We start from the raw sequence: 23,892 nt of genomic DNA on the forward strand, positions 1-23,892 counted from the left end.
GCTCCGCCTCGAGGAGGGCTTGCCTGCCAACCCGGGCCGGGAGGGGCGGGGCTTCGGCCACCGCTTAAAGAAACTTGTTGCGGGTCCCAGAACTGAGACTGAGCTGCAGCGACGGAGGAGCGGCAGCTGGGCGCCTGCGACGGGGACAAAGATTGAGTCCTGCGTGGCAACTTTGGATTCCAGAGTGTCCGTCCATAGTGTGACAGGGCGCGACCACTGTGTCCATCCCCACTGCGTACCCCTCCGCGCGTGGCCCCGATGCTGGACATGAGTGAGGCCCGCGCCCAGCCGCCCTGCAGCCCGTCCGGCACTGCTAGCTCCATGTCACACGTGGAGGATTCAGATTCCGACGCGCCGCCGTCGCCTGAGGGATCGGAGGGCCTGGGCCGTGCTGGGGGCGGCGGCCGAGGGGACACTGCTGAGGCTGCAGACGAACGCTTCCCTGCCTGCATCCGTGATGCGGTGTCACAGGTGCTTAAGGGCTATGACTGGAGTCTAGTGCCTATGCCCGTGCGCGGCGGCGGTAGCGGCACGCTCAAGGCCAAGCCACACGTGAAGCGGCCCATGAACGCCTTCATGGTGTGGGCACAGGCGGCGCGCCGCAAGCTGGCGGACCAGTACCCGCATCTCCACAATGCAGAGCTCAGCAAGACCCTGGGCAAGCTGTGGCGGTGAGTGTGGGGGCTCATGACACTCTGGCTGAGGAAGGGAACGTAGGGACTGAAGGAGGTGGCGTCGTGCCCAAGCTTGGGCAGTGCTCATGGGATGGTTCCAGGGTGGGTCTGGTGGAAAAATACCTTGGTCAACAGAGACCGGACACCAGGTGTGGGACCTTGGAGTTGCACGGAGACCAGTACCCGGAGTGTCACCGTCCAGCACTTTATCCCTTCCTGGGCTATCCTGAGAACTACAGACCTGGGAACCCCAGCTTTGATTGGCCCACCATGGCCCGTAGGCATAGATAGATAGGGGCAGGCATCAAGCTGCTTTGTCCTGGGCAAACGCTGGGACTCAGGATAGTCATGAGTAGTCCAAGTCTGCTGGCTGGGACTGTCCCCAGGTACTATTTCTCTCAGGCCACATCAACCTGGAATGAAGGAAGGGAAGAGTGGGTGAGAAGTGAGAAAGGCTCAGTGGGCACGCTGGCATGAGAAAGGCAGGCATTACTGAAGAAGACGGGAGCACAGAAGTTCCTCCGCACAGCACATCCCAAACCTCCCAGATGCTTCTGCTTGATTTGAAACAGGTCCTCCTTAGTAACACTGGGCTGAGCAGGATGGCGAGGTTGTCTTGCCCCAAGTCAGCTCTGCCCGCAGGCAGAGGCACAAGGCCGAGAGTCTTAGGGTGTGTGTGCACAGAGGACAGTCTCCTGGATTTTGCCTTCACTGATGGAAGCTGGAGGCTGAAAGGGCAGCAAAGCCAGCCACAGCTGGCTCCCAGGAAGCCTTGCCTTTGTCAAAGTGGAGTTTCCACTGTGGCTGAGAGAGGGTATGGGATGGACGAGAAAATACGGGTGGAAAGGGGTGCGCTCCGGAAAGATGGAGAACTGGGGTCTTGCTTGTTCCTTGGACTCTAAAGAACACAGTCTTCACCACACAGGCATAGTGGGCTCTGCCCTTCTGGTGCCAGGATGCTCAGCATGAAGGCAGGCTACCCACTGGAGGGTGCCTTGGCCTCTCTAGCACCCTATCGTGTTCTCCTGCTGTCTGACTCCAGGCCAACTCCCACAGTAGTGTGTGTGCTGGTGCTGCCTGGGCCCTTGGCAGCCCTGCAGCTCTGGGGACATCCTTGCCCTACTGTGTTCTCTGCAGCTTGCTGAGTGAAAGCGAGAAGCGTCCTTTCGTGGAGGAGGCTGAGAGGCTCCGTGTCCAACACAAGAAAGACCACCCAGATTACAAGTACCAGCCACGGCGAAGGAAGAGTGTGAAGGCTGGCCGGAGCGACTCGGACTCTGGCACGGAACTGGGCCACCACCCTGGTGGTCCCATGTACAAAGCCGATGCAGTCCTCGGCGACACACACCACCACAGTGACCACACAGGTAGGCTCTGGGACCCTTAGCGTGGGGTAGGTAGTAGTGGGACTGACCTGGAGTGTAGGAAGGCCTTCCCTTGTTATGGGCAGAGGGCCAGACTTTCTTTAGCCCCCTGAAAAAGCCTCTGGATATAGCTAATTCTGATACTCAAAAGAAGGGGACTGAGTAGCCCATCCAGCACTCTGAAGATGTGTATCTTCAATGGGACTCCTCGCTGCCTGCCTCCACTCTTCAATGACAGTAGCATGGGACAACAACCCCAGTTTCAGAATCAGGCTGGTGGGTGGGGTCCCAGCAACCAAGCAGCCTCGGTGAAGCTGGAGGCAGGCCCTGAGCTTCCCTTTACTCCGCTGTGATGGGGAAGAACGGGGTTGTGTGGGTTCAGCTTGGTCCTGTGCCCAGGGCCAGGCATTCCAAGAGTGCCCCATTAATGCTAGTTCTGGTGGGGCTGGCTGGCCACCTTCCATCCCCCACCCAGGTCTTCAGGGAGGGGCCTTGGGTCTTCCCACAGCACAGTGCTTAACGGAATTTTCTCAGCCAGTTAGTGAGGGCTAGGTCTGAGTTTGCCGGAATTTCTGGGAAGGTAAGGAAACAAAAAGCTGTTGATTCGTACCTGTGGCAGTTACCAGGGTTCCTGGTGTCACCCACCAGCTCCACCCTGGTCCCACAGAAGGGGCATTCATCCTTGAAATATACTCTCTTCCTCAGGCCAGACCCATGGGCCGCCCACCCCACCCACCACCCCCAAGACTGACCTGCATCAGGCCAACAGTGGCAAGCAAGAGCTAAGGCTGGAAGGGCGCCGCCTAGTGGACAGCGGTCGCCAGAATATCGACTTCAGCAATGTGGACATCTCCGAGCTCAGCAGCGAGGTTATCAGTAACATGGATACCTTCGATGTTCACGAGTTTGACCAGTACTTGCCCCTCAATGGCCACTCAACCCTGCCCACAGAGCCCAGCCAGGCCACTGCCTCTGGCTCCTATGGGGGCACTTCCTACTCCCACTCCGGGGCAACTGGCATAGGAGCATCCCCTGTGTGGGCCCACAAGGGAGCTCCCTCGGCTTCAGCCTCGCCCACAGAGGCAGGACCCCTTCGGCCACATATCAAGACGGAGCAGCTGAGTCCCACCCACTACAATGACCAGTCACATGGCTCACCTGGCCATGCTGACTACGGTTCCTACAGTGCCCAGGCCAGTGTCACCACAGCTGCTTCTGCCACGGCTGCCAGCTCCTTCGCCAGTGCACAGTGTGACTACACTGACCTGCAGGCTTCCAACTACTACAGCCCCTACCCTGGCTACCCGCCCAGCCTCTACCAATACCCTTACTTTCACTCATCCCGCCGGCCCTATGCCTCACCACTGCTCAATGGGCTCTCCATGCCACCCGCACACAGCCCCAGCAGCAACTGGGACCAACCTGTGTACACCACCCTGACCCGACCCTGAGGCTGCTGCATCCCGGAGGACTCAGTGTCCACGAAGTATAGCCAGGTCTTTGAGGTCTTCCAGAAGCATACTCGGTAGAGGGTGGAGGCAGCCAGCACAGCCTCGCTCCGTCAAGTGCCTGCTGAATCTGCAGGAAGCCAGGCTTTGTCACCCTGTGTCCCTTTGCCTCTGGATATCCAAACTTCTGCCAGGGGACAGAGCTCTCTTTTCCTCCTCTTTTCTCTCTGAGGTAACTGGTTATTTCCAAGACAGCCAGCCTGTCACTCTCTGGTTTGGATGAGTGGGTACCAGCTCCTTGGTTTTGCATCTCAGTGAAAGAGAAGATAGCTATGGCTAAGGACGAAGGAGAGACGGGGCCTCGGGTTCTTACCAGCCCAACCAAGAACTCCCTGGAATCAAGGGATGGTGTTCCCATGGTGAAAGCACATCCGTGGACGCACGGGATACAGCCACTCGGGCATCTCTTGGGACCGATCTGAGATCGAGGGGTTTCTCATTACCACAGTTCTTCCCAGCAAGGTTTGGCTGAGACAAACACTTCTTGTGTTTATTTTTATTTTTTTCGTAATTTTTATTTTAAGGCTTAAACATGTCTGTTTTGAAAGCTGTTGAAGATGTATTTATGTTCTGTATTATTTTATCTTTAATTAATGAAGTCATTTGCGCGGAGAGTAGAATTTAAGACAGAATGAAAGCAGGGAAGCTTGTTTTGTAAAGGACGGGAGGGAAGTGGTTCAGCGCCCCATCACATCTCTTTCCTTGGCCTTCAGATGGCCCGGGAGGCCTCTACCAGGCACGGGAGGAAATGATTACCTCTTGGGGTCTGGTTAGAACAAAACGCCCAGCACCAGCATCAGGTTGGGCATTGGAAGACAGGAATGTCAGTTCTGCCCTCAGTGGTGCCAAGCGGTAGAAGACAGAATTTCCTGCGAGTTGGCAGCTGCAGAACCACGATAATCTTGGCTCTTTGGCACCAGGCGCTACTTACCAAGCTGTGAAGGGAAAGCCTCCTCCACTAACCTGCCCAGGTTCCTAGTTAGAAAACAACACCTGCTTCACTGCCCTGCTTCGCCTTGTGCTGTGTGTAACCGGCTACTTCACAGAAACTTGTGCCTTGGAGACTTTGTACATTTACTCACGTTTGAGAAGTTTGCTTCTTTTAAATTTTTCTACTTTTCCTATTTTTTTTTAGAGGAAAAAAAACTGTCTTTTTTTTTCTTTTAGCATATCTCCTTCTGAGGGTGGGGGTGGGACCCACAGCAAACTCATTTTTATGCAATCTATTTTTTTTTTGGCATTAAATTCAGAAAGATATTTGCTGACCTTCGCCTGCTGTGTTTCGCTACTTTCTGACCAAGCAATGCTAACTTTTGTACAGATCAATTTGATAAAATTTTAAAAAAATGCTTTTTATCTACTTGGAGCATGCTTTGTGTGTTACTTCTCTCAAGCCTGGAGGGTTTTTTCGTGAAGGTTCCCAGGAGGGAGGTGACACTCTGCTAAGGGTCTGGTCATCAGGCCACTTTTAGGGGTGCAGAGCTCATTCAGACTCCCCAAGGCAGGGGCTTCAACTCATCTTAGGGAGGTGGTCAGACACCCTCTCACAATTACTTGCTCTGAGTTTAAACACCACGCCTTTAGCCTTGTCTGGCGTCCTCATTTTAGGGGTTGCTCCTAAGGATACAAACACAGGTGCAGATGGGCCATTCCAAGCCATGTTTTCCTCCCAGGCGAATCAAGACTGGTATCTGGGTTCTGTGGAGTGTGTCTCAAGCTGATGGGCATTTTTGGGGGGGATGGGGTGTCCTGTCTCAGAGCCAATCTGGAAGCAGTGAAAAACCATCCCAAGAGAGTCTGGCAGAGCTGTCTGCTTAGAGGAAAGTTTTTAGGGAGAAAAGGGTTGTGAGGAGAGACAGCAGGAGGCCCCTGCCAAGCCTCTTGGGTGCATGTAGCTAGCAGGGGCTGCCAGGGCCGGCTGCAACCCAGCTATATAGACTTCATCCTCAGTCTGAGGTTGGAAGGGAGTCTCAAGAACCCCAGTGTGGAGGGGTTTTACTACTTCCCTTGCCCCACTTTGGGAAGCCTGACTCTAGGGCCTGTCAAGCCCAGCACTTGGGGAAAGTCACCTGGCTCTGTCTATCAGAGCTTGTGAGGTCTGAGTGTGCCGAGCTTCCAGGTGTGGGGAGCGGTGCTCTGAGAGCTGGTTTAATGGATGGCTGATGCCTTCACAGCCTGCTGCCCATGTGGATCCAGCCCTGCCAGACCCGCATCCAGCCAAGGGTTGTCTGTACCCATATGGCCCTCAGAGCTCTCTCATTGACACCCCACACCAAGAAGAGCCCCAGGCGCCCGGCTCACTGACAAAGCTGCGAGGCCCTGCTGCTGGGCTGGGATTAGCTTTGGGGCTTGCCAGGTTCCCAAGGGCCAGGTGGCCCTGCCAGTTCTGTTGGGACTTGGCGAGCCTCCTGAGTATTAACTCCTGGGGCCCGGGCCTGTTTGACTTGCCTACCAGCCCTGATTCTGATGTTGCCCCTTGAGAGCCTCCTTGCAGCGGAGCAGCATGAAGGGGGGCACCAGTGTCCTGGCCACTCCCCCACCACCTCTTTCCTTATAGATGCCCTGTCCTTTGTATCTGCCTGTCTGCTTCCATCTCAACTCCTGGGTTTACCCCAGCTGGCGGCTTCCCATTGGTCCACTCAGTCTTCAGAGGCAGAACCCAAGGCTGAATATCTTGGCGGCTCCCAGTGCTGTGCTGAGGCTGTGTCTGGGGTGGACAGGCTGGGGAAGGAGAAGTACGGTTGCACTGGTCCATAGGAAGAGATTGCCTGGCATAAGCTTCAGTCTAAAAATATTTCCCTGGCCAGCTTCACCCTGAGTCCAAGCTTTGGAGTCCTGTTCTCTCAGAGAGTACCCATCCCATTAGCCCATCCCAGGGGTAGACTGGCAGAAAGTTTCTCATTTCATTTCCTCACCCAAAACCATGTTGGCTCTGATCTCAGTGGAATGGAATGCCCTGTTCAGAAGAAAGGGGCAAGGAACCTGTCTGCCCCAGTATCTGAAAGACTGGGGGTGGGGAACCTCCATCCCCCGGTGATCTTCTTAAGGTGGTGTCAGCTCTTGGGAACTGGTGTCTGTTTGGTCAAGGTCATGTCCATCCCAGCTATCCGTTCCTGATAATAGAGGACTTGTGTCCCTCCAGGCCGTCCCTGTCTTTCCAGACTCTCCCAGGTAGTTAGATGGGGTCTACATCCCCATCTTTTCTTCCCAGTGTCTGACCTCATGCCAAAGCCCTGCCAAGGACTGAGTCTCTCTGTCCCGTCCCCCCACTCCTGCCCCCGCGCCTACGCTATGCTTGCTGGGGCTGCTGCTAATGGCTCTGGGCTCTGGAGATACGCTCTGGGGGTTGGGGGAGATGTCCCAGTTTCCAGGCACTGGGCAGATAGGGATGCTCATCTGTGGGCTGTGAACCAACACTATCTCCAGTCTCCCACTCTATTACACCCTGGTCAGTGTGACCCCAAGACAAGGAGATAAACTGCCCCTGTCTGGCCCCTGGCCAGGCAAGGGATTGTCCCGAGGGAGGGAGATTGGATAGGACAGTATGTTTTCTGTCATTTTTTGTACATAAGATGACCTCCATAACCTAGTAAAGTCACCTGGTACTGGCTTTGCCAGCCTGAGTACTGCCACTGAAGGGACTTCTGGCTCCCACATACCGCAGTCCCTCAGCCAGAAGCCTCCCCCTGGAGGCCCTGAGTTTTCCAGTAGCTGTGGTCAATAAGAGGATATTATCCCACCGCCACCATCGCCACCACTGCCACCACCGCCACCACTTTTTGATTCTTAGGGCATCCTGTAACCCCAAGTCATTTGGGCTGAAATCTTCTCAGCTCTGAGGCCTCTGTACATGATGGGTATTCAGAGGCTATTGTTCTACCTGTATTATGACAGGGATTCAGAATAGAGATCCCTCAGAGCCACCTCATCTGCTACGGCCTCTTGTTGGAGCACACGGCTGCCTCAAAAAGTCTTGGTTTTTCTCACCTATAAACTAAAAATGACTTTTTGGAGGGGGGGCACTCCCTCAGACTTCTTGATAATCTTTTTGCTCATGTGCAAAATAAGGCGGCTGGTTTGAGGTAAGAAAATAGAGAGAGGAATAGTCAGAGTGTATGTCCTCGGCAGGGGCGTAAGGCAGCCATAGGCTTGCTTCTTCCTCTTTGTCTACTCCCAGTACTGAAGGGCCTGTCTCCCTCCCACAGCATCCAGACAGATGACAGCTTCCTGTTGGGGAGACAGAATGGAACAGTGGCTAGAAAAACTGCCATTTACCAGTTTACCTCTCATGCCTCAGTTTCCCCCATGCCCATGGGACAGCCTCACCGAAATTTCCTGAGGATAAACTAGCCAAGCCTGAAGTGCTATGGCTCACTGACCTCTATGAGTAGCACCTTCCTTCCTGTCTTGGCCAAGTCTCCAGGGAACCTGTCCCTGGATCCTTGTCCAGTATCAGCTGTCCCTTTCCAAGCCTTTCTGTTCCCTAAAAGGGACTGGCTTCTCAAATGTACATCTGGGTCCCTTACACCAATCCCGAGGAAACGTTCGTCTTTCAGGAGACCCTCCCACACCAGGTTCTTGGACTAGCTCACATCTAGATATTCTGGGCTATCTAGCCCAGAGGACCCTGTAAAGGGTTAAGGGGCGCAGGCAACCATGCCCACAGCGGGTGGAGCGGCTGGTGCTGGGCCAAGAGCTGGGAAGGCACTGCATTTTAATGAATCATTATTGCCGGCAAGGCCTTTGTCTTTCTTTATCCGGTGCACAATAAAAGAATTAATTAGACAGAAAATGGCAGGCCAAGGAACTGACAGGTCATTAAGGGCTGCTGAGTGACCGATGAGACACAGGCCAAGCGGAGTTCCGCCCCGGAATGATAATGGCCAGCCGGGTGCTTTGTATGCAGGACCAGTGGGCCCCGGTGGCCAGCACTATGACTGCCATTATGGCCTAGACAGACACAGGGCCCTGATGATCTGGATAGCAGGGAGAGAGAGATGAAACATGCACTCATTTCTCTATTTCGAACCAGAAGGGACCTTGGGGAGATTATTCTGTCCTTTGGACTTTTGTTCTTTGGCTGGGGGTCAGATAAAGTTCAAGTATAGGAATGGGGGGTCCCTATGTTACAAAAAGTAGAGGGGGTAGGAGAGGAGAGAAGGGAACAACACAGGAGGGAGGAGCTGGATGTACCCAGCCTTGGCTACTACTGGCTTTGTTATTCAAACATCACCAGGAAACACATACTAGTTGTCACACTTAGGAAAATTTGAGTTCCCTGCAGATCGGTGTCCTTCCCAGTGACCAGCAAGTGTCCAGAATGGAAGCGTCCAGCCCAGGATAGGAGCAGAGATGCAGCCCAGTCAGAAGCTCATAGCTGGAGCCTGCTGCCTGCAGCGTCTGGCCAACAGGAGGCTCAGCTGGCCTAGTCTCTGATTCAGTGTCTCCCCCTTCAAACTCAGTGAGAACCGCTGGGGTTCCAATTACTGGATGGGTTCTTGTTTACCTCCCTGACCTGCAGAGCTGTGAGAGATGTGTAAAAGACAGGCTTCCCGTGCTTGCTCCTGGTGACGTCAGAACCCAAACAGGGTAGGTCAGCTGGCCAGTCAGCAATCCTTCCTGGGCTGGATGTTAAGGGGTAGATGATACCTACCCTACCCTCGGGCTTTGCTGCACCCAGACTGTGTTTTGAAGCACACCTTTCCCAGGGCTGTGCTGCCTTCTTTCTTCAGTCAATGAGCTGGGGGCAGGGAAGAGGCCAGCAGCCATTATGGGCTTTTATCTATGAAAGTGCAACTGCCAAGATCTGTCCCTGGAGCAAGATCTTGAATGCCAGGAGCAGCAAGACTGTGTGAGAAGGGCTGCCTTCCTAGAGGACCATGCCCAAGTGTAGGTAGAGGCAGGACTGGAGGAGTCTGGGGGACAGGCTGGAAGGGATGGTTTCACTCTGTTCCAATCAACAGCAGTCAGACCTGTTTCCAGGTGGGGAAACATCTACCCACCCATCCATCTATCCATCCACCCATCCATTCACCCACCCATCCATCCATCCATATACCCACCCACCCACCAATCCATCCATCCACCCATCCATCCATCCATCCATCCATATACCCACCCACCCATCCACCCACCCATCCATCCATCCACCTATCCATTCACCTATCCATCCATCCATATACCCACCCATCCATCTACCCACCCATCCATCCATCTACCCATCCATCCATCCACCCACCCACCCACCAATCCATCCATCCACCCACCCATCCATCCATCCATCCATCCATCCACCCACCCACCCACCAATCCATCCATCCACCCATCCATCCACCCATCCATCCACCCACCCATCCACCTATCCATCCATCCATCCATTCATCTATCCATTCAACCATCCATCCACCCACCCATTCATCCATCCACTCATCCATCTACCTATTCATCGATCCATTCATCCATTCACCCATCCATCCACCCATCCACATTCCATCCATCCATCCATCCATCCATCCACCCATCCATCCATAAATACATACATGCATACATACACCCACCTTCCCATCTGGCCCCATAGCAGGGCATCGGGCACTGCTCGAAAGTATTGTCATTACTTTTGCCATGCGCTATCTGATGAGGGAGTTTATGGTCCTTTCTCTCATGTGTACAAAACTGAAGTAGTCCTGGCAGCCTCCACATTACCTCCATGAAGTGACTGAGGTAATTAGTGTCATTGTCAATTTGACAAGATCTGGATCCTCTAAGAGGCAGGCCTCCAGGCATACCTGTGAGGGATTATTTAGATTATGTCAGCCTCTGGGCATGCCTTCGAGGGATTATCATGCTTAGGTTAATCAAGGGGGCAAACCCATCCTAATAGTGGGTGGCCCTGGACCTGGGCCCTGGACTGTGAAAAGGAGAGAGATCAATCAGGTGGAATGCCAGCAGTCAGGGCTCCTAACTACAGCTGCATTTGACCAGCTGCCTGGCACTCCTGTCACTCCGCCTCCCCTACTGCGGTCCCCTTCCCTTGGAATCCTCCGCCAAACTAAATCGAATCTTTCTCCCTTAAGTTGCTTATATCAGGATGCTCTGTTAGACCACCAGTCTGCCTTCTCTCCCAGTTCCTGGGGCCACTCTGTCCCTGCAAGGAGTGTGTTTACTTTCCACAGAGGGAGGTGAAGGGAAGCTGAGGCTTGGCGCCCCTGGCTGTAGCTGCTCCCTAACAGTTGAGGAGGTTGAGCTTCTCCGAGACACATGCCAGGATCTGGGGGACTTAGGCTGTGAGAGGTCCGTGATGCTTGACTTTCCCATTAGCCTCTAAACATGCACGGCCCTGGAGAAGTTACTGGCCTCTTGAGCTTCATCTGTAAAATGGGAAGGACAACCTCGCTCCCCAAGAGTGATGCACAGGAGATGTGTGTGACTCTGATGCTTAGCACAGGTTTCATTAAGCAGCAGCCATAGACACTGCTCAGAGTTTTCATTCAGCCACAGAAACAGAAATCCACTCCAGCATGAGATCAGCAAAGATTTACCATGTTATTCAGGACTGATCTGCACCCCGTATGTCTATCCTGTCATCGTTCACTTACCCCCTCATCCATCTATGCACTTTCCCATCATCCATCCATCTACCCATTCATTCATCGCCCGCCCATCCATTCCCCTCCCTCCCTATCCATCTAGCCATCTCCCTCCCCACCATTCACCTCCTGTTAATTAATCTGCCACCCACCCATCCTACTATCTATAATCTTTCCATTCACCCAGCCACCCACTTCCCACCATATGGCAGCTATTCATCCGTTTACTCATCATCCAGACACCCAGTTCTGGGCACTGGACCTTAAAGAGGGAGGCAGATCCTGCACTGCACTCCCATGGGACAAGTGCGGGGAACCTTAGGAACAAGGCCTTGACATGCCACATGGTTGGGAGGACTCCTGAGGAACTCAGAGGTTTCCACTGAGTGCTGTCCCTCATCAATATCTGGAAACTCATCACTCTTGTGCTGATCCCAGGAGACTGATCAGCCTGCTCTCTCTCAATGGATCTGACTATGTGGGGTAGGCAGAGCCAGGGGCTGAGCTCCACATGCAACCTTCTCACAGCACTGGTCCTGGTGAAAAGTGGGGCACCCAGCGCATCCTGACTCTCATGTTTCTGATTTCTAGCATTGAGAGTCCCTTACCCCACAGGACCCCTTGGTCCCAGGTAAGACAGCTGAGTGGTTTCCCTAGTGAAGATGCACCAGAGATTCCACGCTGGCCATGTCCCTTTCTGGAGGAACCCATGGTCTGCAGTATAGATAGAGGGGGTGGAGAGCAGGTCATCACATGGGGAGCAGTGTCCCTGGGGGTCCCTGTGAGCTCAGGGAGGTCACACCATGGCTGTCTGTTCCTGCGTCTGTGAATGTACTGGGAGCACAGGCCAGATGCTTGGTAAGCACTGGAGTGTGAACGTGCTCTCTCTAGCAAAGGGAGTCATTGCAGGCGCTGTGATAAAGCAGCCACGGGCTGGGCAGAAGCAGCACGAAGTTCAGCAGCAGCCTTGCTCCTTCTCATTGCCAAAAGGAGACCCACAGAAACCCTCCGGCAGCCTACGCAAAGAACAACGGACAAGCGGTGTCCTGGTTAGTGTTTCATCAACTCAACACGAACTAGAATCACCGAGAAAGAGGGCCCTGCACCTGAGAAAAGACCTCCATCAGATCGGCTTGTAATCAGGTCTGTGGCGTTGATTAATGATTGATGTGGAAGGACCCAGCTCATTGTGGGTGGGGCCACTCCTGACAGGTGGTCCTGAGTTGTATTTTAAAAGCAAGCTGAGAGAGCCATGGGGAGCAATCTAGTAAGCAGCGTTCCTTCATGGTCTCTGCTTCAGATCCAGTCTCCTGGTACCTGCTTCCAGGTACCGGCCCGACTTCCCTTCATGGGGGACTGTGTGATGAAATAAACCCCTTGCTCCCCAAACTGCTTTTGGTCATGTTTATCACAGCAACAGACAGCAAACCAGGACAGGAAAAGAAGCAAAGAAGGCCTGGGTGGCTGTTGTCTGTCACCTGGGGTGATGCCCGTCCTGCGACACAGGTAGTGCCAGTGTCCCCTCGTGCGTGTATGGGATGATCTGCTTAGTGGGTGCTTTGCCAAGATGTTTAATTTAAGACAGGGCCAATGGCCGTGAGCTGCCAAGAAAATTTGAAAGGTTCTGCCAAACCTGCTTCCTTTATAAAGACATGCCACCTGCCGGACAGGCAAGCATAGAGGTGGAAACGGGGCTGGGGAGATGCTCCACAAATAAAGCGTTTGCCGTGGAAGCCTGAAGCTTGGAGTTCAGATCTCTAGGATCTACACAAAGTCTGGTACAGTAAAGTGCCTCTCAGCATCCTAGGAGACCTTGGCTCAAGGTGGAAGCTGAGGAGCAACACTTGAGTTGTGCCATGCTGGCAAGGGTGAGGGCAAGCAGGGCCTCCTCCTCCTCCTGGCAGGACTTAAGGTGACAAAATCACTTCTAAGCTACTTGGTGCTGTTGTTAGAGCATCGTAGCCCCAGTTGAAATGTGTGCTTGTCTCCACAAGACTAGAGGGTTCTTTGCAGATGCCCTTGGACTCCTTCACCCTCAGTTATGCCTGGGCAGTGTCTGCACTTGGACCCTGTCAGGCAGGGCTTCCTAAAAGAGAAATCTTGAGGTCCTGAGCAGGAACAACTCTGTCCTGAGTCCTGACAGAGGGCCTGTGGCAGTTTGGGGTGCCAGGATCAGACCTTATGAAACACTCTTGGGAGTGAGGCTCCCTCCTAATGCCACCGGATGCATGTAAGGGCCTCTGGACATGCGTCTGGTAGTTGTCCTCCTCTGTGGCCAGCTACAGGAGGCTGCTAGAACTGGCGGGCGCTGCAAGGATGGGGCTTGCTTCAGAGACTGGATGGGGACGGGACGCTAAGCAGCCAGAGCAGGAAGCTGCCGGCTAGAGCATTTCCTTTCATTAAACACCATTCCCTGCTCCCCAGCCCCAGGCGAGAATGGATGTCACAGGCAGCCCTCTGCAGGCCCAGGCTGAGTGAGGCGTTTTTTCATCTCCTCAGGAATGCATGGGGTGTCGGGGGAGTTAGCGGCACTGTCGCCAGAGGAAGGCAGAAACTGTAACGGCGACAGAGGTGGGCGTCCTGCGCCCATCTGGCAGAAAAGTCATATTCTTGTGAAGCAGGGACCAAGCCAGCTCTGTCTCCTCTGAAAAGGAGACAAATTACACTTCAATTATTTGATGGGGTCTCGCAGCCCTCGCCCCCGCCTCCCATTCCGCACACCCTGGAGATTTTGGAAGAGCTGACTCCCCTCAGAGAGGGCGCCCGCCCTGTCACCTGTTCCTCCCATTCTCCAGCTAATTCCGCAGGGCCCGTGGGAGGCAGCGGGCGCACAGATCTGTGTGTGGGCGCTGCCGCTCCCTGCCTCAGTGTCTTTGTACCTTCTGGTTACAAAACAGGCTGAGCGGGCTCATTTGCATGAAGCTTGAGCGCGGGCTATGAATCCTCCTTCGTTCTTAGTCGGTAATAGAGTCTTCAGGCCGTATCCCGCAGGCTGTATCCCTGGGGATCTGTGGGAGATAGAGCCTAGCTTCAGGGGTGGGTGGATGGCGCTCTTCTCTGTGAACTATCACTGCGCATACCACGGAGCAATTCAGACTAGTTTGGGAAGTGGCCATCAAGTGACCCTGCTTGAGGCAACCAGAGGGAGACTGTCCACAGCAAATGACAAATCTTGGCCCAGGCAAGGATGCAAGCAAGTCGGTCAGCACAAGTGGCTGAGCCCTCAGTCATGGAGACTGGGCACCGCTAGGAAACAGAGCAGAGTCCTGAGCTACAGAGCAGGGCAGGCTGTGACTCTGGGTTCTGGGGGTTCCCAGTTCACTGCTACCTCCCAGCTGCAGTGGTGTCAGCCCCTGGGTCCCTGCCACAAGCACAGAGGGAAACATTGGTGCCTTCCTGGCCCCAGGGTTCAGGACAAGGCTTGGGAAGAATGTGGGGTGCCCTTCTCCTAGAGCTCTTGTAAGTAACAAGACAGAAATGAGTGCAGAGGGGCAGGTAGATAGAGAGTGAACCAGACATGTGCTGGACCCAGGATTGCAGCTCAGCATCCTCTTTATCCAGTGTTAGAAGGGCCTCAGGATCAAGTGTGCCCCCAGTTTTCATTGAGGGGTGGCTCAGTGCTGAGTTTCCCAACTATGGGGCAAACCCAATCCCTATCCAGGTTCCTTAGTGATCTTAATTACGGCCCAGCTGAGCTCTGGCAGCTGATTCTGGTTCTGTCTGAGACTGGAACCAGCTGGGGAAGCACCTTTGGTGGACCAGGCCACTCTCCAGTGTCCTGACCTCAGGACTGGCGCTCCCCAGCCCTCTGGGAAGTGCAAGGGCAGACCTGCTGAGTCTGGGCAAGCACTGAGCTCTGCTTCAGGCTGCTCTGGAAAATCAAAACCACATTTTCTCTCCTGGAGCTTCCCAGAGGGTTTTAACCCAGACTCCAAAAGCTGCTTTGGACAAATGCTGTTTCTCCAGGGAGAATTTCACTTTCCCTAAAATGCCAGTGATAAAATCAGCTGGAGGCTGAGTTATGGACAGCTGGAGGGGACTCAGAGGCTGGAGCAGGCCTGTGGGTGGGACTAGGACTCCATCTCCACCACTCCAGTCAGTGGGCCACATGGTCTCAGTCCCCCACAGATGGGGCGCCTAAGAATAGGTGACAATAAAGGTACAGCCCCTTCATACCTGACAGTCATTGGAACAAGTTTGTTTCTGTTTTGCTTTATTCTGTCTGTTTAAGACAGGGTCACATGTAGCCCAGACTGCCCTTGAACTCATTATATGGCCAAGAATAATCTTGGTCTTATTTTTTTTAATTAAAAGAAAAGTGTGTGTACGCATGTGTGTGTATGTGTGTGTATGTGTGTGTGTGCAACGCCATCCTTTAACATTTTTACTCTTAGCCAGGCAGTGGTGGCACACGCCTTTGATTCCAGAACTTGGGAGGCAGAGGCAGGTGGATCTCAGTAAGCGTGAGGCCAGCCTGGTCTACAAAGTGAGCTCCAGGACAGCCAGGACTGTTACACAGAGAAAACTTGTTTCAAAAAACAAAAACAAAAAAATTAAATCTTAAACTGGGTGGTGGAGCACGCCTTTAATCCCAGCACTTGGGAGGCAGAGGCAGGCGGACCTCTGTGAGTTCAAGGCCAGCCTGGTCTACAGAGCAAATTCTAGGACAGACTCCAAAGCTTCTCAGAGAAACCCTGTCTTGAAAAGCAAAACAACAACAACAAAAAATTTAATCTTGAACTTTTATTCTCCTCTCTACATCTCCCAAGTGCTGGGATTACCGACATACACAGCCATGCCTGGTTTACGTGATGCTGGGACCTGAACCAGGACTTTGTGTGTGCTAAACAAGGACTCTACCAAAACAAACAAACAAACAAACAAACAAAAACAAAAAAACCTGAGACAGAGTTGGGCTGTATAATCTAAGATGGCCTTCAACTCACTCTGAAGCCCGGGCTGGCCTCAAATTTATAGTATCCTCCTGATTCAGCATTTTATTTTAGCGTTTTGAATGGTAAGAGCTGTTTGTGAACAGGGCAGAGACTCCATGTAGAGGGGTGGCAGGGAAAGCCCAGGACACCAACACACTGCACTGTACTGCTTAAGACCAGTGAACCCAAACTATTTGGGGTATAAAGTCTTCAACTCTGGTGTCTTCAGGAGATGGGGAGGGCTAAGGGTGTGGCTGAGAGGCAATGCCTCCTGCCAGGGAGAGAGAACCAGCCTGTAATAATAATCCTGGGAGAGCTGGCTTGTAAGAGTTAGGCTCAGTGCTTCCCAAGAATGGGGCTTTCTGAGCTGAGACCAGAGAGTCCAAGGCAAAGAGAGTGGCTTGTTACCCTCTCGGGGCTGAGACTGTGATACCTCACCTTGGCCTTGCTGCTTGGGAGGTTCCACTCATGCTACCACTGCAGTCTGCTCCCCAGGGCAGGTAGGACATGCTGAAGAGCACTGGATTCTGCCTGGACCTGGCCTGGAACCCAGCTAGTCTGGGTTGGGGGAGGCCCAGGACCCACATGTAGCAGAGCAGGTGAGCATTCAGCACCCTGGCTTCTGCACGGAGGGCGGGTCCTCCCTTCTTGTTCCCACCTGTACTTGAAGAGCTGAGGCTGCAGGCTGTTTAAAACAACTGACACTTTGTATCCCTGTCTGAGGCCCCGAAGTCGGAAGCCAAGGCAGGTCTGCAGGCACCAGGAGGGCCTTGTATGTTCTCCAGCTCATTGGGAACTCCAGGTCCTTATGGCTTATGGTGGTATCTGTTTGGTCTCTGTCTCCATCTTCACAGACTTCCCTGGGTCTCTGTTCCCCCAATCCCACTTTATCTTCTATCATGAGGTCATAGTCATTGGACCTAGGGCTAACCCAGATAATTCAAGAACACTCCATGTGTGGATCCTACCACAACACACCTCCTAAGGTTGTGATCACACAACATCAGGTGATGGCTTATGGACGTGACTGGATTGCTAGGGCTCTGACCACGTGTGACCATGGACTGATTTGTATTCTGATCACTTTACCAGAAAAGTAGGCGGTAGGACCTGATTGGCAACATAGTCTCTGGGGGTGTGGCCTTGAGGACTATATCTTATCCTTATCCATGACTCCTTTCTCTGCTCCCCTCTGCTTCTTGGTTGCCATGAGAAGAGTAGCTTTGCTCCACCCTCCTCACGGTGATGTCATGCCTCTCAACTCAAGCCTAGAAGCAATGAGTCCTGTGACCAAGGACTAACCTCTGAAACTGTGAACCAAAAATAAACCTTTGCCCCACTTGTTATTTCCCTCAGATGTCTGACCACAGTAAAGGAAAAGCTAACACCCTCCTTCCACAGTGCAGACTCAGGGGCAGGGGACAGACATGGACACACTTGCTGGGGCCACTCCTTGGCCCTCTTGTATACACTGGGCCTGACTTCACAAGGAAGCAGGTAAAGTCAAGTCTCAGGGACAAGCAGAACAGGCTGACCTCAGGTGACCTCTGACCCCAGGGGACCTCTGAGGGCTGACAGCTGACCCTGTTTAGTTATAGGGACCCTAACAAAGTTCCTACTTCTGAACTTCTGAATCCACTTATTTTCTCAAAATGTTCCCTTCAGGTCTCCATGTGTCTTTCCAGAGCTGGGATTGGCTGGCCACATAGTTTGCACCCAGCGCTCTGTATAAGTAGGCTCAGTCTAGCTGGCACCCCTAGTTGGGCCTCTGTCATCTCCTTAGCCCAGTCACTACCTCAGGAAGCAATATCATAGTGAATGGTATGGCTGAATCTTCTGCTGTTCCCAGGGTTCTGTCCCCAGGGGACACCTCAGGGTAATCCAGATATAAAGAAATACCCTAGGTGGCAAAGACATACAACTGGAAATCTGTTGACAAAGGGGGTCACATTGGTATTCCCCTTCCTAGGGGCCCTATGGGTGGCTGTGTCCTTAGAGAAGGGGAGCTGGATTCCAAATCATGGAGGCAACTCAGCTAGAACCCTGTGTGAGGGACCAGCCACCCGGGGTGCAGACATGAGCAGCTGAGAAGCCCTTCAGACAAGACCACAGTGGAGGCAACAACAACAGCCATCAACTGCTGAGTGGACAAGCATGAGATCTTCCTCAGACGTGAAAAGGAGAGGAGCCAACACGGACCACAACATAGATCAGCTTCGAAGAACAGGCCAATGCAGGAGCCAGATTGCAGGGCTAATGCTAAACACTTCCGTGTCAGGACAGGCTGCTCCAAAGAGGCAGGACCTGTGTGGGGTTATGGCTCTGTGGTGGGGCTCGTGCCTAGCATCTGTACCCCAGGTTCAGTCCCTAGTACTTGTAAAAACAAACAAAACAAGCAGATGCAGGTCAGAGGTCACCAGGGCATGGGGAGGGACAGCTAGGGGACATGGGCTTTCTCTGAGGTTATGAGAAAGTTCTGTAAGTAGCCTGTGGTGGCGATCATATGACATTAGGAATGCCTGAAATGCTGCGGAATTATTCAGTTTAAGACAGTTTAAGGTTTACGACAAGGTACAGGTTTCTAATTCTTAACACGTAGGAGCTAAGGTAGGAGCGCCAAAGGTTCAAGGGCAGCCTCGGCAACTTAATGAGATCCTGCACAAAATACAGGTAAGGGGCTAGCAAGCTGGCTCAGTTGATAAATGCTTGCCGCACAAGTTTGAGGACCTGAGTGTGGATCCCCAGCCCTGACATCAAACCCTAGGCATGGCGGTTCATGCCTGGAATCCTAGTTCTGGGGAGAGGGAGACAGGCAGATCCCCAGGGTTTCCTGACTTGACAGTCAGGGCAATCAGTGAGCTCCAAGTTCAATAAAACATCCAGTCTCAAAAAAGGAGGTGGATCTGACAAGATGATCAATGGGTAAAGGTACCTGTCGCCAAGTTTGATGATGTGAGTTCAAGCCACAGAATCCACATGGTGGGTGGAGAGAGCCCACTTCCATAGGTTGTCCTCTGACCTTCATATTCTCAACAAGAAATAGGACTCTCTCTCTCTCTCTCTCTCTCTCTCTCTCTCTCTCTCTCAATAAAACCTAAGAAATACTTTTAATTAAAAAGTAAGATTGAGGGCAATTGATGAAAATACCCAACATCAACCTGTGACCTCTCTATATAAATGCATACTTGTGCACATGTACCAACACACATACATGCACACACACACACACACACAAAAGTACACACACACTCAAAATATGTAGAATAAAATAAAGCAAAGGTAAAAAGAAGGGCTAGGGATGTAGCTCAATTGTAGAGTACTAGTCTAGCATACACAAGGCCCTGAGTTCAATCCCAAAAAATAAATGTGTGTGTGTGTGTGTGTGTGTGTGTGTGTGTGTGTGTGTGTGTGTGTTGCCTTTCACCTCAATAAAGTGCAAGGCCCACAGGGCCAAGATGGCTCAGCCAGTGACTCATCTGACCACTGGTGGTCACAGAGCCAGCTGATCTTTCCCAGGAGTTCAGGGACGAAGTGATTAGTCAGCATTCTGCTGGCAAGCAGATGAGCACCTCATCCAGGGTTGGGTCTCATCAGAGACTTGAGATGCTTATCCAAGCAGTGGACAGGGCTCAGTCTTCCCAGGAAGAAGCAGCAAATCCCTCATCAGAGCTGAGCTAGGGTCAGGTGGGTGGTGGGCCAGAGAGACTAGGTGTAGCCTGAGAACCGGGCACTATGGTGGAGAATAAGAAGGTGGTGTGGGCGTAGGCCCCAGCGCTCTACATCTGGCCCATATGCTGTGGGGCCCTGGCTTGAGTTCTGAACATCCTTATTCACTTAGCATGTCTCTGCCACCCACCACCACCACCTCCACCACCACAACCATACACCAGATACATTTTCCAAACTTTGGGGTAAGTTGCTGCCTGAATGCAGAGTCCAGGAGGGGCCTCCATTGGCCTTCTGGGTCAGGAGCCAAGATCCTACTCGGAGGGACTCAGGAGCCTGTTGGTCACCTTCCTAGGACAATCTCACCAGAGTGTCTCGTCCTAATAGCCTCTCCCATCAGTACCTGGATGCAGTACAAGGGGACATCCCTCAGAAAGTCCAACCACAGAATGGCCTCTTTCAGTACACAGGTGATGCCTATCAGACTTCACCAACGGGAAGCCAGCCTGCTATGAACTGTGCCTCTGCTCTTTGTCCAAAAGCAGGCGGACTCCAACTGAGAGTCAAGGACTAAGGCCATCCAGCAAGCCACTGAACCCAGACAGGCCCAGTGTGCATGGACCTGTGGTTCCCAGGGAGGGTACCACTTCTCCGGCAGGCTCCACAGGCTCTTTGCTCAGAGAGGGAACAGAGCTGAGTGAGTAGATAGAGGGGTGATTGTCTCTTAGACCTGGCTTGAGCCTTGTCACTGGCCAGAGACCTTACACCCAAGGGCAGTGGCCTATTTCTCCTCAGACATGACTTCCAGATCATGCCATTGCTGGTGTTAAGAAAGCTACCCTGTCCAAAGCATACTTTGCTCTGGATTCACCCGAATCCCAACTCACCTGACTTGGCAATGAGGACTCCATAAAGCCTGTTTTACAGATAGGGAAAACTGAGGCTCAGAACCCAAGAGTGCAGGGGAGGGTGTAAAAGCCCGCTTAGAACTGGCTATGTTGGGGAACTCAGATAGCTTTAGTGGGAGGATAGTTACTCGTTGAAGGCCTTGTGCTTTATAGAGAGATTCTGTCTCAAGAAACAAAAACAACTAATTGATTAATTTTAAGAAAATCCATTTTAGAAGCATCTACCCCTCCTTCCGGCACACCACCGTCTTTTCATGGGCAGGAGGTCCAGGGACGGCTGGACAGTGTGCACATCTCCTTGGCTCTCCCGATCACTGAAAGTGTTGTGATCGCCTAGCAGCACAAGCTAAATTCCAAAGCTCTGGGCTCTGAGGAGCTGACTACTATGGTCCTTGTTACTGGGGTGTGTACCTAAAAGTATTCTCTTTTCTGTTTAAATAAAAAAGAAAGTTTTAACTTTAACATAGTAAAATTACATATTAACAAGACAGTTATCAAGCGAGAATTACAGTTACAATATATAGTCTATTTGTATTAGGCAAAAATTAAAGAAAATATTTTATCATCTATCTTATCTTTGTGAGTCTAAAGTTTTGTCTCTAATTTATATTTGATTATAACTAAGAAAAACTGTAACTACCTGTCTTCAAATCCATCAAAGACCCCAGAAGGATATACTATTACCTAAGAAAACAGAAAGGTCATTGCAAGTAACTTCCAAAACTCTCATATTGACAGAGACATCTCACTGCCTGGACAGTCACCCAAAGTTCTGTGATGTTGGGGCATCCATCTTCAGCCTACAGGCCCCTAGTATCCAGCAGACTTTTCCATGAAGCAGGAAACTTGAAGATCTGCTCTGCCTTGTACCTTCTGTGTCCTACAGAATGTCTGGCAGTTTCTTCCGTGAAGCAGGAATCCTGAAGGGCCATGCCACCTTTTAGAAAGTTTAATACTCACTTTTTTTTGCGGGTCCTGCAAGCTCAGTTCATACAGCACACCATGAAGTAGTCCAAGCAAAAGCAGTTTCTTGCCCAAATGGCTAGCCTTGTCACATTGAAGACAAATTATATAATGAGTTTCTTCAATGCCCATCAACCTCTCTGAAGTAATTGGTGCTACCAGAAGCAGACATTTCTCACTGTGAAGAAAAGCCTAAGTTTTCAAAACCTTTTAAATGCCGTATTATATAGGTCTTTGAAGTATTGAAGATTATGTAACTGAAATATATCTCTGTATATCTAGAAAACCTAACATGACTAAAAGTTTGATTATTATAGATGACTCTCTATTAATCTGTATTCCTTAATTATTTATCACATTTTAAATAAGCTGCATAAGCATAATACCTTAAACAAGGGTAGAAAAAATATATAGTAGCAAAATTGACCTTAAATTTGTATCAATAAACCAAAATCCATACCAATGTATTTATTTCTATATCATATCTCCCTTTTTTAAAAAAAGGAATTGGCTATTACCATTAACCATTTATAATCAACCCTTTTTAAATAAAAATAAACATTTATAAATAATCATTTTGGGAATTTGGGCACAGATTTTTTACACTCCAAACAATTTTTTATTGCAAGAAACAAAAAGCACAAAACAGCCTGTACATACATACAAAATACTAACTAATAGACAGACAAATGTAGAAAATGTCATGTTCTTCAGTGTTAAACCTACACCATCTAAAAAAGATCATACATTACTGTACACCACAGTGTCATACAGGGAGAATGCTATCATATTTAATATGGAACAGTTTAAAAGGGCACCAATTACCCATTTCTACAGAGTAACTACAAATTATGCCACATATATCCATATTCAACTGAACTGTCATCAAAATACAATTGATTTACAGTGTGTGCTATGGTCAGTCGGGTATTCTAAATGATTTACTTCACTGATAACATTATAAAGATAAAAACAATTGTGTAGGAAAGGGTGATTGTGTTTTTACATTCTGCTTTTGTAGTTTCCATCACTGGTTCAGTTCGACTTATAACGTGTGTCTTGCTTGTGGACTTAACACCTCCAATAGGAAACCTTCTGACAATTGCAGATGAGTTTTTAGAAATTAGTGCATTATCATCAGTGTATTCTCCTGTCGTCTGCGCGTTGGTGATCGGCAGATCCCTACTGGCACCTTTCAGCTTTTCTCTCCCCATAATCTGCTTCTTTAAGTCGTAGAGAAAGATATGGAGCCCATCAAAGGTGACGGTGTTGTAGTTGAGTTTAGAGGAAAATCTATAGTGCACACAGGACATTGTGGCAAAGGATTCCATGTATTAGGCACCTCGGTGATGGGGTTGTCTGGGTCTGAAGTTAGCCCCGGGGCTCTGATGTAACTCCTCTCTTCAAAGAGGCTTTAATCCCAGCACTCGGGAGGCACAGGCAGGCAGATCTCTGTGAGTTCAAGGCCAACCTGGTCCATAGAGCAAGATTCTGGACAGCCAGAGCTGATACACAGAGAAACCCTGTCTTGAAAAAACAAAGCAAAACAAAAAAACAAAACCCAGAAAATGCAAAAACTAAACAAACAATCAAAAACAGAGTGCACAGCACAGAGTAAATGGGAATGTAAGTTATGGGCTTTAGCTAATAATACAGTGATACTAGTTCCTCAGCTGCAGCAAATATACCACACTAAAGCAAAACGGTAAAAAAAAAAAAAACAAGTATATATACAGAGAGTAAATGAATGTAGTAGCTCTATACTCCCCACTCAGCGCATCTGTAAACCCAAGAAGCCAAGTCTCCTAGGGACAGTAAGAACAGCTGCAGCATATCCTACTGACTACACACTTCCCAGAGACACAGATTCCTCCTCTGGGCACAGTTTTTTTAAAAACTGTTTTTTGCTGTTTGTTGAGTGAAAAATCTTTACAGCTTGGGAAGATCTTTGTGGGTAATCCACAGGTTTTTAAACTTTGTGGAAACAAAAGCAGAACCTTTTTTTTTTTTAAAGTCACGTACCTTAGACTCAAATTTTGAAATCAAGATACCTTTAAAATATATATGTTGATTTAGCTTAGCAGCACCCAGAATCAAATGTCTCTCCATAGTCAAAAATTAAAAGGAAACACAATAATATAAAAATATCCAGACTCTTTGTATATTTTCTATCTTTCTATTCTATGTGGCTTAATATACATATATTTTATTGCTCTATTTCTTTTTAAGGATTTTAAATCATTTTAATCTATGACTGTTTTTACTTTTTTCTCTTTCTCAATTCTATGC

General features: G+C 50.7%; 1 protein-coding gene and 1 pseudogene across 1 annotated transcript; one reads left to right on the forward strand and one right to left on the reverse strand.

The window, feature by feature from the left end:
* The first annotated feature begins 98 nt into the window (after positions 1–98).
* On the forward strand, positions 99–4,906 carry Sox8 (SRY-box transcription factor 8). Its single transcript, XM_048436134.3, has 3 exons — positions 99–671; positions 1,812–2,041; positions 2,744–4,906. Exons 1-3 carry the CDS (start codon positions 259–261, stop codon positions 3,487–3,489), a joined length of 1,389 nt encoding a protein of 462 aa, XP_048292091.1. The 5' UTR covers positions 99–258; the 3' UTR covers positions 3,490–4,906.
* An 8,669-nt stretch (positions 4,907–13,575) lies between these two features.
* On the reverse strand, positions 13,576–22,916 carry LOC125401528 (E3 ubiquitin-protein ligase RBBP6 pseudogene; annotated as a pseudogene).
* Positions 22,917–23,892: the final 976 nt, after the last annotated feature.

This window comes from Myodes glareolus, chromosome 9 (assembly GCF_982192425.1).
Source record: "Myodes glareolus chromosome 9, mMyoGla1.1, whole genome shotgun sequence".
Lineage (NCBI taxonomy): Eukaryota > Metazoa > Chordata > Mammalia > Rodentia > Cricetidae > Myodes > Myodes glareolus.